At 49.7% G+C, this 13194-nt stretch overlaps 4 protein-coding genes across 4 annotated transcripts; 2 read left to right on the forward strand and 2 right to left on the reverse strand.

Moving 5' to 3' along the window:
• Positions 1-162: 162 nt before the first annotated feature.
• Positions 163-2237, forward strand: N7500_000490 (uncharacterized protein; the record flags this gene model as incomplete). Its single annotated transcript, XM_056671636.1, has 2 exons — positions 163-2013; positions 2127-2237. The coding sequence occupies 2 exons, from the start codon at positions 163-165 to the stop codon at positions 2235-2237; spliced, it is 1962 nt and encodes a 653-aa protein (XP_056537209.1).
• Positions 2238-2740: 503 nt separating this feature from the next.
• Positions 2741-4700, reverse strand: N7500_000491 (MFS transporter; the record flags this gene model as incomplete). Its single annotated transcript, XM_056671637.1, has 3 exons — positions 2741-3397; positions 3453-4359; positions 4435-4700. 3 exons carry the CDS (start codon positions 4698-4700, stop codon positions 2741-2743), a joined length of 1830 nt encoding a protein of 609 aa, XP_056537210.1.
• Positions 4701-5575: 875 nt separating this feature from the next.
• N7500_000492 (inositol polyphosphate kinase KCS1) lies at positions 5576-9590 on the reverse strand (the record flags this gene model as incomplete). Its single annotated transcript, XM_056671638.1, has 2 exons — positions 5576-7463; positions 7531-9590. 2 exons carry the CDS (start codon positions 9588-9590, stop codon positions 5576-5578), a joined length of 3948 nt encoding a protein of 1315 aa, XP_056537211.1.
• A 1551-nt stretch (positions 9591-11141) lies between these two features.
• On the forward strand, positions 11142-12598 carry N7500_000493 (DUF614 domain protein; the record flags this gene model as incomplete). The annotated part of the gene is made up of 2 exons (XM_056671639.1): positions 11142-12261; positions 12363-12598. The coding sequence occupies 2 exons, from the start codon at positions 11142-11144 to the stop codon at positions 12596-12598; spliced, it is 1356 nt and encodes a 451-aa protein (XP_056537212.1).
• Between the last annotated feature and the right edge of the window lie 596 nt (positions 12599-13194).

Below are 13194 nucleotides of genomic sequence, written 5' to 3' on the forward strand. Positions count from 1 at the left end.
TCCCCTTCACTTGAACATGGTTCCTGCCAACACCGCACACAATAATCACTCATATTTCAATCACATGACCTCGTGTTTTGTTCGCGGTGACGTCGCGTCTCCCCTCTATCAATTCATCTTTATCATTATTCGCTGGCCCTAGTGGCATTGGGATCCCTCAACATGCCCGAAATAATAAACCTCCTATCCTCCGATCCCCCTACTCCACCAAAGCCACAAGCCCCCAAGCCGCAGCAGCCAGCTGAACTCCCGTCGCGACGTCCATCCCACCAGCTCAATCCAATTTCGTCAGACCTGTTCGATACATCCTTGTTCGACTTTGAAGATGTCTTCGACAAGCCGGCCAAGAAACGGCGAGTGAGCGACGAGGACACTTCTTCCCTGCGACAGAGTACCACGCCGAACGAACCACGAGCTCCAGCTTCTGCGGCGGAGCCGTGGTTCTCGATCTCAGATGATGATTTCGATCTACCATCAGTAAAGGCCGCGGGGCAAAACAAACCAGCCCAGCCGCGTGCCGAAGAGTCGGACCCAATTGTATTTACCTCTTCGGCTCCAGCTCCTTTGCCAAAGCCCCCACCGCGGAAATCGCAGCTTTCAACCCGTGATATTATTGCGCTTGATGATGATGACATATTGACGGACCCCATGCCTCCGCCCTCGAGTCTCAGAGGGCGTAGCGACATTGAAGAATTCAGCGATCCGTTTACTTTGCCGGAATTTTCTGACCTACTGAAAAAGCCAACTGCCTCGACTCCTATTTTCTCTGAGTCGACTGCTCGTCTGTTATCTCGCCTTGGCGAGGAACGACCTGCAGGCCCCAAAGCAAAGTCTGGTACTCGAAAGCAGAAAGGCACCAGCTCGAAATCTACGGCTGCAGAAGTTCTCTCCGACGACGACATTGATGAACCAGTAGCACCCCGCAAGACAGCAAAGAAGACAAGCAAGCTTACAACCGCCGAAAAAGAAGCAAAGGCCAAAGCGCGCGAAGAGACAAAACTACAGCGAGAACGAGAACGTCAGCTCGAGAAAGATCGCAAGCTGAAGCTCAAAGAAGAGAAAGCAAAAGAGAAACAGCGGGCTGCCGATATCGCAAGCGTCAACAAGCTGAAAGTGAATAAAAAGGATTCCACCCCAGAAATGATCATCGACATGGCCATATCCCTCGAAGACAGCAGCGTCGGAACCCAAACAATCGAGTTCATGAAACGACTTGGCGTCCAACATACATTCTTCCCAAGCGCAATTCCCAACGTAGTCAAATGGCGTCGCAAAATGAACGCTACGTATAACAGAACCCTACGCCACTGGGAACCCTGTCCATCCTTCATCCAAAAGGAAGACCACGTACTATGTCTGTTACCCGCGCAACAGTTCATCAACATGTTAACCGCACCACCAGACGACTCTGACTCAGAGAGAGAAACCCTAGAGATCCACGTCCTCCGAATCAAAAGCGCCTACCCAGACTGCAAACCAATATACCTAATCGAAGGCCTCACTGCTTTAATGCGCAAAAATACAAATGCACGTAACAGAGCATTCCAAGCTGAAGTCCTGCGCCAACTTGCCGAAACAACAGCACCAGCACCAGAGGAACAAAGTACGGTCCGTAGAGCACGGAAACCGAAGAAGACACCCGACACGACACCCCTCGTCGACGACGAGACTGTCGAAGACGCTCTGCTTGAACTGCAGGTCACCCACTCTTGTCTCATCCACCATACGACGACGCCAGCGGATTCCGCTGAGTGGCTTAAAAATTTCACCGAGCACATCTCAACTGTCCCGTACCGTCGCGAACGACAGGAAACACACAACGCCGCTTTTTGTATGGATACGGGGCAGGTAAAGACCGGCGTCGATAAAAAGGATACTTTCATCAAGATGATCCAGGAGGTCAATCGTGTGACGGCTCCGATGGCTTATGGGATTGCGGGACAGTATCCCTGTGTTGTGGATTTGACACGTGCGATGCGGATGCATGGTGCTATGATGCTGGAGGATATCAAGGTATGTTTTTGCTTTCAATTTTCAATCTTTCTATTGATTTTATCTCGTTTTCTTACTTCATTTGGCTTTTTCTTTACATCTTCTATCAGAATGTCACATACTAATTGCTATAGAAATCCGCGAACAAAAACGGCTCCTTGACGAATGCGCGTATCGGCCCTGCTGCTAGTAAGCGGCTGTACAAAGTGTTCACTGGACTTGATCCGAGTTCAACGGACATTTAGGTTTGTTTTTTGTCGTGGTTGATTTTGGTTATTGCCATTCTTAACCTGACCTACTGCCTCTGAGAGGTACCTTGCATTGTGGATATTGCATCCCATTGGCGTGTTGGATTATCTTTTGGTTAATTGCCCACGCACTTGGACATCTAACATGCTGCCCTATTTCTTCTGGTTGGGCAATTGGATATGCCAACCAAATGAGATAGACTTCGTATTGGGCTATGGGGAATGTTGCTATCGATTGAACGCCAGTTGGTACATGGTAGTAAAGGAGTATGACACCTAAAATGCAGCGATTGACTTTTTTTTTATGCAAATGTTGTATTTGATCAATATGAATGTAAGATAACAGAAAGTACCGAAATGATCAAAACTACCTAGCTATATGCAAATGCCAAACCATATCCACCCAGACATGTATAAAATCCCTCATGAACACCAATATAAACCGCAGATATCAAACATATTAAAGACATTAAAGCCAAAACTAACACACCAGTTAAACACTAAACAACAATCCCCCTCCTCTTCCACCCCCTCCAAGCAGCCAACCAAGCCAAAACAGCAACCCAAACACTGACCGTGCAACCGACAGCCCAGAATCCATAGCATCGCCATCCATGACACTGGCCATCAGACAAGCCGTCACCGTGATCCATGGCATTTTGATAAGCAGCGGAGTAGACAATACCCCACAACGCTGCACCAGCTGCAGGCATCATGGCGACAATGCCCCAATTTGTGGCGAAGTTCTCGACGCCCCAGACGACGGAGATGATGATGGGCGCGAGGGAAAAGGCGCTGCCATACCCGAATCCGATTAGGGCGGTTGTTAGGTTGAAGATGCCTGGGTGTGCTAGTGGAAGGGGGGAGGCGAGGAGGAGGTAGCCTAGGGATAGGAGGAAGGCTGAGGGGATGAGAAAGATCATCCGGGATAGAGTGAGGCGTGAGGATGGAGGGGATGTGTGTCGGGAGCCTTCGGAAAGTGAAGGGAAGAGGTGTGTTGCTGCGGGAGCGAAGAAGTCGGAAAGTGAGCCTGTCAGTAGGCGGGCGATGGTCGAGGTTAGGGCTATTGTTGTGACGTGTGTTGATGGGGATCCGGCCGGGGGTGATGCGCCTGTGGGATAGGATTGAGGTGTGAGGGTTGGGATGATTGTGCCCAGCTTTGGATAACAGGTTAGCTTTTGTTATGGAGTTGGGATTTGAGACAGAACTCACGTTGTTGATGTATGATTCACCGGGGCCGGTGACCAAGAAGAAGCCTGCGGCTAGCCACCACATGGTGTTGTCTTGTAGGAAGACGCGAGTTTCATAGTTGAGTAGCCAGTTCTTTTTGCGGCGCTCTTCTTCCTCACGTTCCTTCTCCAGTCTTTGCTGCTCGCGCTCTTCGTCGGACAGGGTTGATTCCTCCTCGTCGAATGCACCAGAGAACGTGCCGTACTCAACCACTTGTCTGATTTCATTCCGCGGCCGGAAGAAATCACTCTCCTCCAGCAGTCCGCTGCGCTCTAGTTCTTCAACCGTCTCATCAATATACTTATCATCATCCTCGACGATGCGCAATGCAAAGGTACCGACTATCCCGATCCCCAACAGCAGCACCGCCAGGAATATGAAGTATCTAAAAACGTCGAGATCACCGTGACTCCCATCCTCGAGACGTTCATAGAACAGATACATCCCAAGCTGGCTCTGCCACATACCACTGAGGCCAAATGCCGCAATAGGGACAGCAAGCATAATCCCCTTGTGTTTCCCTCTGCCGAAGTTCTTGGCACATGTCGCAACTGCCGCTAGATACATGCAGCTCGTCCCCATACCAATAGCGATAAACGCCACAATCATCACCCAGAACGGCCACCCAGAGCCGCCCGCATCAGCAGGCGGGCCACCCTTGTACGTGAACGCAGCGAGCAGATATCCAATACCAAAAACCAGCCCCGAGAACAGAGCCAGTGGCGACGGGCTGTACCGGTCACACAAGTAGCCAAATAAGGGGACGGGGAGATACATTGCGATTTCGGCGGCGATAGAAACAGCATTGACCTGGAGCTGCGAGTAATGGAGTCGAGTCAGGAGTAGATGACCATACAAAGAGAAAGCAGTGATACTGCCGGCTCCCAGGCTGCAAAACACGCAGAGTCAGCTTGCAGGGCTCCATGAGCTCTTGCATGACAGCAAGGAGAAGGGTTTTCCATACCAAGTAACAACACCCCATCCAAAGCTAAGCACTCGAGTAACCTCCTTCTGCATCTTCCGTCTGTCACGCTCGACGATCTCCTCGACGACATCGTTCAATAACCCGTCATCGCTCCGTGGAAGTCCGTCATTACCGGAGCTTCGTGAAATTTGTGACGCGGGTCTCAACCGCGATGACTCTGCAATTCGGTCGGCTGGGTCCTGTTCTGTGTCGATATCCTGAAGGAGTGGGCGATTCGCGTCGAAATCGCGCTTATCGATCGTCATAGTGCTTTCTCCGCACCGGCTGCGCTAGGCTGTCTCCGCTCTTGCTGAGGGGAAGTGTAATATCGGTCGATATAGATGGGTATGGTGGATGGAAAGGCTAGGCTTTTGAGATCGAAATATGCGACCACGATTTGACCCTGAAATGCTGGGGATTGTCCCTCTTGGAGCTTCAAGGGCGGGGAGTGGTTGGTGTCAGCTGGGTGGATCCCGATGTTGTGTTGTTCAATGCTACGTCATTGGATTTCGGATGTGGATCATAGACAGTTGTGTTCACTGAAGGATTATTCAGGTACAGAGTACAAGGAAATGTATATGTTCTTTATAAGTGGTCGTCAAGCTGAGGGGGAAGAACTCCAAGAGCGGAGAGAGTTGGAGTCATTCCACGTGACTCATTACAATCTATATCCGATCACGTCATTTTCGAAAGATGATATATTGAGAGAAATAGTGAAGATAAAGGAAAATTGGCCATCTAGAAATATGAAAAAAAGGATACTCATATACAAGTAAGATCATGCAGACCGAAAAAAAAAGGATTTGAGACATTGGGGGTATTATCAATATCAAAACAGCCGAGAAAAAGAAACTGATACACGCCCGAGAAAAAAAAAAACAAGAGGCTTCTGCGAAAGAGAAACAAAAGGGCAAAGAAACTCAAACGACTCTAAATGCATCCAAGGGTCGGGGATCATAGAAGCACCCATTGCAGGGCCGGGTCGTTATTTCGTAGTGTCGATCAGGTGAGATCAGGCACTGGTGCATATGAATGTTGGCGTTTCAATATGGAAGAATCTATCCTCCGAACGCCACGTATCGGCAGTGGGCCGAGAGATGATAAAAAAAAAAAAAAAGCAAAAACCTCAGGAAAAAAAGATCTAGAAACTAACTTCACCCGCGTCGGTTTCCATCATGGTCTCATCCCAATACTGAGCAGAAGATCTCTCACGAGCCGCAGGTTGAGAGCCCAACGCGATGGCTTCACCCTCACCTCGTTCCACGTATTCGTCCAGAGTCACCTCTTTCATGATCCGCTGGAAATACATTCGGAGTGTACGAAGGCCACGCAGATATCCACGATCAATGTCGTGTGGAGTGTGGGGTGGACATGGCGTATCTGGAGGAAGTTTGTCCTCGCCAGTGACGCAATTGGCAAAGTCGACAATCTTCAGTTGAACATTCAGTCTGCTCTGACCGTCATTGGAGGTTCCCCGTTTATCGCCAGCACGAGGCGGTTCTTGCTGAGGTGCTTGGGGTTCTCCGTCATAAAGGATCAAGAGACTGCTAGCATACAGTCGGTAGCTATTCAGCTGTCGAATCATGTGCTCTAACAAAGCTAATTTTTCCAGAATGACAGGGATCTTTTTGGCGACACTGACATAGCTAACGCCGTCGTAAAGGAACCGAGTGAGCGCATCCTGAAACTCACGACCGGACTTTAAATCTCGTCCAAAATACTTGTCTTCAAAGATGTACTCCTGTTTCTTGACATTCCAGGTCTGCATGCCACAGAGCCGCACGCCCAGCTGCTGTGAGGTAGTGGACTGACATTTACGTCGCTGGGACTTTTTCTTCTTCTCATTCGCCTCGATGCCATACTGTCGGGTGCCCATCTTCAAATCCAACACGCATGGTTTATTCATTCCTGCTGTCAGATCCTCAAGGAGGAGGAAGAACTGCACTCTTTCGTCCTTTCTCAGCTGCGCCTCTTTAGGATTGCTGGGTAAAACCGCGTCGAGAGGCTCTTTTGGTTTGAAGCGATTTGGATCAGTAGTTATACTAGAAGTGAAAGCTTCGGTTGCAGGGAAACCATTGGAAAAGTTGTTTTCTGACACTGGTGAAGCTGACCTTTTCGCGGTGGAAGAAGTCGACATCGAAGCATCGGCTTCCATCGAGAAAATTTCATCCTCCTTGTCACCGGCATAATCTTCGTCATCAAAGAACAGGAGTTCTCCATTGTTGCGAGAATCCATGCTGCCACGTCTCTGGAGACCACTCCCGGAATGCCGCCGTCTTGTGTGAGAAGCCCGGGAGAGCGAGCTTGCTCGGTTGGGATCCTCTTCGGTCCGAATCTTCTCTAGTCGGTTCTGATTGGCGTCTAGGGCAGTCGAGGCCGACGACGAAAGAGCAGGGCCTTCATTAGGGGGCACCCTTATGTCAATTGCTTCTGTCTTCAGAGCTTCAATTGGGCCGGGAGCTGGTCGTCGACTGCTGGCTGTGTGGTCTTCTGATAGGTTCTCTCGGCGACGTATAGTTGCGGGCATGTCAGAGTTGGCCCTTGGCAGATGGACATGACCACGAGCATGACGTCGGTGATGGTGGATTGCAGGAGGGCTGAATACCTCGCGGAGAACCTGCTCTTGAAGCTTGAGATTGACGGTCGTGGCGCCCCAGATCTTAGCCCGCTTGCTCAGAGCCGACGGATCAGATTCCACTGACATACCCTCGAGGCCGTCAATGGATCTTGCACGGTTGACTGAGTCATCTGCTGTACGGGGTCGCTGTTGGCGGGTAAAAAGATCGGCGGGGATGATGTGGCGATTGTTCTCAAGAATGACCTTGGGGATGACCCCTGTGACTTGGGACTGGCTAACAACTCGCTGTGGCTCCTGTGGTTCTTGTGACTCTGCTGCCTCGAGAAGCTGAGAGCTGAGGGCTGAAGTTCCATTGGCAGGTGTCACCTGTTGAACTACTCCATCGGCAGAATCAACCTGATCCTTTCGTTTGGATGTCTTTGAGAACGTGACATTCAATACCCCGATGTATCTGACCAGAACATTAGTACTGGATACGCTGGCAACCGTTTGCTATTTGAGGGAAAGACTTTACTTACTTTGGAAGAAACACCAGCATATCGGGGTGCCTCAGTTCAATGCGTTCGTAGAACTCATTCTCTCGATTATTCAGCTGCTTGCAGACAGCGCGTCTGGAAAATCGGAAAACAGTTGTGTGGCCGCCAACCTGATGCCGATAGGGCTTCAATTCCACAGCACCGAGAGGGCCCGGGGGCGGGGCTTTGGGGCGAGAAAGAAGCCGCGATGGCTGAGTCGGTGTGGCAGTCGGGGTTGCGGCCTCGTCAGTCAGGTCATTAGCAGATTGTATACTTTCATCTGCTGACGGTTCGGCTTCAGAATCGTATGTTTGATCATAGCTGCATTCAGAGATGGTACTCAAAGGCTTGTCTGGCAGATTCTCTCGTGGGGAATGGATATCCCCACGAAGGATCTTACTTTCATTCTTAGATCGAAAGGATATATCCACATGGCTGATTTCCTTTTCGGGAGAATCGCTACGCTCTGGTACTAACATCAGCTCATGGCCTTTCTCCGCAGCCGGCAGCTGACCCGGCTGTACAGCATGAGTGCCATCGGGGAATTGTTGCAGCGCATCAACTCCATCAGGCACTGTGCGCTCGTGGGGGAAGTAAAGCGCAGAAGAAATCTGCTCATTTTCCTCCTCCTCAACCGCAAATTGCGTTGATTCACGACCCTCCTCCTCCTCGAAAGAGTTAGCCGGGGATACCTCATCGTTAATATCCTTCTGGAAATAATCACGGGTGCGCTCTGAATATTGGGTTGGAATGCTTTGAGAGAAAGAAGACCCATGGCTGCCGCCAGGCGTCAGATGGAAATTTCTAATCTCCTCCAGCAAGCTGCGCGGCAATGCTGTAGGTCGGCGCTTAGAGGGCACGTCATCTGGTATGGCCTGAGAGAACTCAGCCGGAGGATGTTGGAAAGAGGGAGCATCTTCAAGTGCGGAGGGTGATATGCTTTTACGCGGCGAAGGTTCCTGCTCTGGGTGATGTGTTTCTTGATCATAATCCATGATGTTATCCCTCGACTCCGTCTCATCTTGCGGTCGGTCGCGATCCTCCCGTCGTTTGCGATCCGGCGAAGTAGTGGTTGTGTTTTCTTTGAAAAGACCCAGATAGTGGCTGGACTTACGGCTGCGCACATTAGAAGCCGGCTCCGCATTGGGTAAATTGGCTTCAATTGAGCTGTCAACCCGGCCACGACGACCTCTACTGGGGCTTCGTTCTGGTGCACCAGGAGTTTGTGGGGTTTCTTCTGTAGGGCTGTAGGATAAGAGATCCTGGCCGACATGAGAGCCGTGGCCGGAGGACAAGATAGTCAAAGAGTGAGAGGTACGAGAGACATCATCTAGAGTGGACGGGAAAACATTCCGCTCAGGTAAAGTGCCTTGAAACCGACTGGTCTTCGTACCTGTGTTATCCAATGGCACCTTGTACCGTTGAGATCCGCCTAAATGAGCCTGCACGCCCGTCTCAACCTCCGTGTTCTTGTGATCAGTCGGCGAGGTCGATGTGCGCAGGAGAGACAAACGGGGGATATCGGTGGGAGGAAATAGAGCAGAGGAACGCAATGGAGAGTTTCTGTGGACGTCAACTTCCATGTGGGAAGGGTCGACGTTCAAACGGTGGGGAGAGACCTTGGAGAATGCACTTGGAGACACGGATGCATCATCGAGGCTAGGGATCAAGTTGACCTGGCGTTCATTGCCCAAGGCCTTTTCGGGGGGTAATCGTGGGGTAGTTGCGGCGCTATCTGAGGGAAGGTAATGAGTAGCAAAAATGCTGTCACGTTCTGACAGCTGCGGCCTATAAACAATATCGGGCTGCGCGGTATTCTCTGGAGGTGTGGTGGCGGTTCTTTTTAGAGGTAGTCGGGAGACGGGTAAAGCCCAGGAATGGGCGGTGGGAGATTCAGCGCGCGATGGTGATGATACCTCCCTAGGTCCCTGAGACAGATGATCCTGCCGCAAGTGACGTGGGGTCCCGACGGTATCTTTCGAGCAATCATGTTGGGCAGGTGTAGCAGGTGTCACCAGGGGGTTAGGCAAGGTATCTTCGGGAACGGACGGCGAGTTTGACATGAGGAGGACATTGGTCAAGTACAGGTCGGGATGGTATCAAGCGGAAACCGGAGTGGTTAGGTGAAAAAAAAACAAGAAATTTAAACTAAGAGAGCCAGAAGTGAACAGAAGGAATGTCAGAATAATAATTCTATTCAAAGAGCACGTTGTTGAAAAGAGAGATCTTACAGGCTGATCAAAAGCCGCAGAACGTAGGAAAGAAGACTTTGGGGGAGGAGAGTTTGAAGCCTTGAGGATCGTCACCGCCCTTGAGTGGATCCGATTCTAGGCAAAAGAGGAAAATAGAAAGATAAAGAAAGAGATTTTTGGGGGAGAAGAAAAGGAAGAAGCTAATCAGGGAAAAAATTTCGAAGGGAGTTTGCCCCCCCTTAGATGGCGAAACAGCTACCAGTCCGGAGTACTCACACTCTTATCTTCGTGCAACGTCTTACAGATTCTGTTCGAGGGTTCCTGGACCATTCGATATATCCTTGACTGGACTTGAAGAGATAGAATATAGGATCTAGAATATCATTCCATATCCACTCCCAATGATATCTATGAATGGATAGCCTCCAGCTTCTGAGATTCTCAGGAACCCCCTAGCCTCCTATTTTCATTGGCTTTTCTCTTGATTTGCCTACGTATCTGCCAATCATCTTTTCCAATGCACAGCGTGCAGCCATGTCGATCAATAGGTACGAATCCAGACCAACCGTTCTATAAGTTGTATATTGTCTGTTTGAAGACCTCGGCAATTCCCCGGAGTCCCGGATTAAGCTCTCAAGCTAAGATCAAGCCTTCGATCTTTATATCTTCATACCCCATAAAGGAACTAACAGTCTCAGATTAATTGTCTCCACTTTCAAAAGCCACCTGAACGGGAATAATAAAAAAAAAGGTCGATGTGCAATGTTTAGAGATGGTAAAAAAAAAAAAAAAAGATTCCAAGTATTTAGCCAAGACCAAGCGGTATAGAATCAGAATCCTCCCAAAACTGCTGCCTATAGGTATATATGGTCTATATAAAATCATAACTACTCTGTACTCCGGAGACTATTCAATGTTGAGATACGTTTCAATAAATAATATGTGTACGGAATACCAACGGGGCCAACGGCGCTTAAAATGTGATGTGATGGGATAACAGGGGGTTGTGATCCAACCAGTGTGAAGCAGATGCATTAGCACAAAAAAGACCAGGATCTCAACGAACCATCTTCCTTGTAAAAGCGACAGACTGAGGAGATTATGGAAGATCCCCGCAGACTCCTGGCTTTTGTACTCCCCGCTGACAAGGCTCCTATGGTCTTTCACTCTCTAGTTTACTGCCGGCTTCCTTCCACCATGCGCCTTCGTTCACACTGTGACTCGGGGCACATATGCCGATCGTCCAGCGTTTCGGTTTCCTATACTAAGCCCCGAACCCGTTGAGTCGCATTTAGATTCTCACTTCCACCTTGTGACCAAATCCACAATTCTACACTGGATGAAATTTCGACACATATACTCCGTATATATCTATTGACTCGATAGCAGATCCACGAGCCAATATACTGTCTAAATCTCAAAATGAGTCGGTTGAATTTGGATACCACAGTCGGAGGCAATGAGAGGTATTCGTTCATGGAAACACCACTCGAGATGCACCCATCCTACCAACAGAACCTATCGACTCCCCCAGCCGAACCAAGTGCGCCCCCGCATGTGGAGGAACCTCCGAAAGAGCGACAGCGAGCATGGTCCTATGCACCAAGCGAAAAAGAGCAGAAATTCCAGAATCAGGGAATAATCCCAGACTATGCCAACTGTCCACCCATCGAGCAACACCCAGCCAATTACGCGCCTTTGGTTCAAAATCAACAACAACAACTGCAGCCACAATCGATCACTTCAATGTCTCCCCAGACCTACGCAATCGCGCCCGAGCGGCAATATCCCGCTCAACTTTATACCCAATCCTATACCCAGTCGTATCCAAACATACCCGACCAAAGTCGCCCAATGACTCCTCGGGCGTATGTAAATCAGTCACATACAAATATACCCGAGCAACAGCAGCACCAATGGCATCAACAAATCGGCATAGCTATAGCTCCTCAGTATGCGAACGTACCACAACAACAGTACAGTACCCCGATGTCCCCTCACTCTTATGCGACCCACCCATATGCGACACAGTCATACACCCACATCCAGGACCAACAGCGCGATAAAGAAACATCCACCCAGCAATATGCTTCGTATCCCGAAACTCCTAGCTCACCACCCCCACTCTCGCCAGGGCCACTGCCCCTGAAGGTAGACCCAGAAGCACCAGCACGAAGTGAAACTATGCCCATTGTTCCCGATGAAAATCCCCTCCAGTCACCCAAATCACCATATTTCCCTCCACCCACCAGAGCGAAAACATCGCACACTCCCCAGCCGGATGACCTGAGTGCATACCACCAACCTGGCCAATCCATGCATCCAAATCAGGAGGTGAAGGGAGGAGGATGGAGCAATGGGCTGTGCGAATTTTCGAGTTTCGGGATCTGCTGCCTGGGAATGCTATGTCCGTGCATCTTGTATGGGAGAACACAACACCGACTCTCGATGAAATCGAGAAAGGAGGATCCGACCAATCTGCTCGGTTATGAAACATGCAATGCGTCGTGCACGGGGATGGGATTGCTATGCGGATGTCAATGTAAGTCCAACTTTAACTTCCAAGTGTAATTCCAAGCTTGAGTGGAATCTGCAACCCTTTCGAGCAACCAATAAAAAGTACCATTCTAACCCGCATAACAGGGTTACTGGCCACTATCCAACACACCAGAACGAGAAAGGCATATGGCATCCAGGGTAGTATAATGTCTGATTGCGTGCGAGCTACCTGCTGTACATGCTGCACGTTGATTCAGGATGAGAAGGAAATCCAGAAGCGTGAGGAGTATCGCTCTCGCGCGGCTAGGGAACGGGGGACGACTTTGCTTTCGCCGTACACTACTCCCGGGCCGATGTCGTATAGCCCACCACCGAGGTAGTGGGCTATGTCTAGCGAGGGAACATCGGATGGCATGGAGTCTTGTTTAGATGTATATTTCTATGCATTGGGATGTACCATCGTTCTTCATTTGATTCGTCTTGAGCTCTCTGCCTTTGAACAGCGTTGATATTGTAGGGACTACCATGTAGAGAGTACCCCGTAGCCTATCAGGTTTGTTGATATACAAATGTGATCAAGGCTAGTTGTTGCATAGGTCGATCCACTCTGACTACCATTTGCAGATACGGCTGGACAAATGTGATATATCATATTGCCACCTATGTGTCACCTTCCAATGGGCATGAAGAAGGGAGATGTGAGGTTGATTAGCTTAGGCCCGACACAGAGAGCAGCACATCAGTACGGAGTACAGCATAGAAATTAACCGATTCCAGTAAAATCAACAAGAACCCCCATCTGTTTATCTCCAAGCACCCATCTTACCATAACATACAATCTCATCGCTAGATCCACCCAAGTCTCGATATTTTATAGCCAATAATTGAAACCTGTCGAAACCCCTACACAGGTACGTTTCTACCGGAGATCACAAGACCTCAATATCAGACTAAGGCCCGCGGGTACACGGGAGTC

This window comes from Penicillium coprophilum (assembly GCF_028826855.1).
Source record: "Penicillium coprophilum strain IBT 35676 chromosome Unknown utg000001l_segment0_segment0, whole genome shotgun sequence".
In the NCBI taxonomy this organism is placed as follows: Eukaryota; Fungi; Ascomycota; class Eurotiomycetes; order Eurotiales; family Aspergillaceae; genus Penicillium; species Penicillium coprophilum.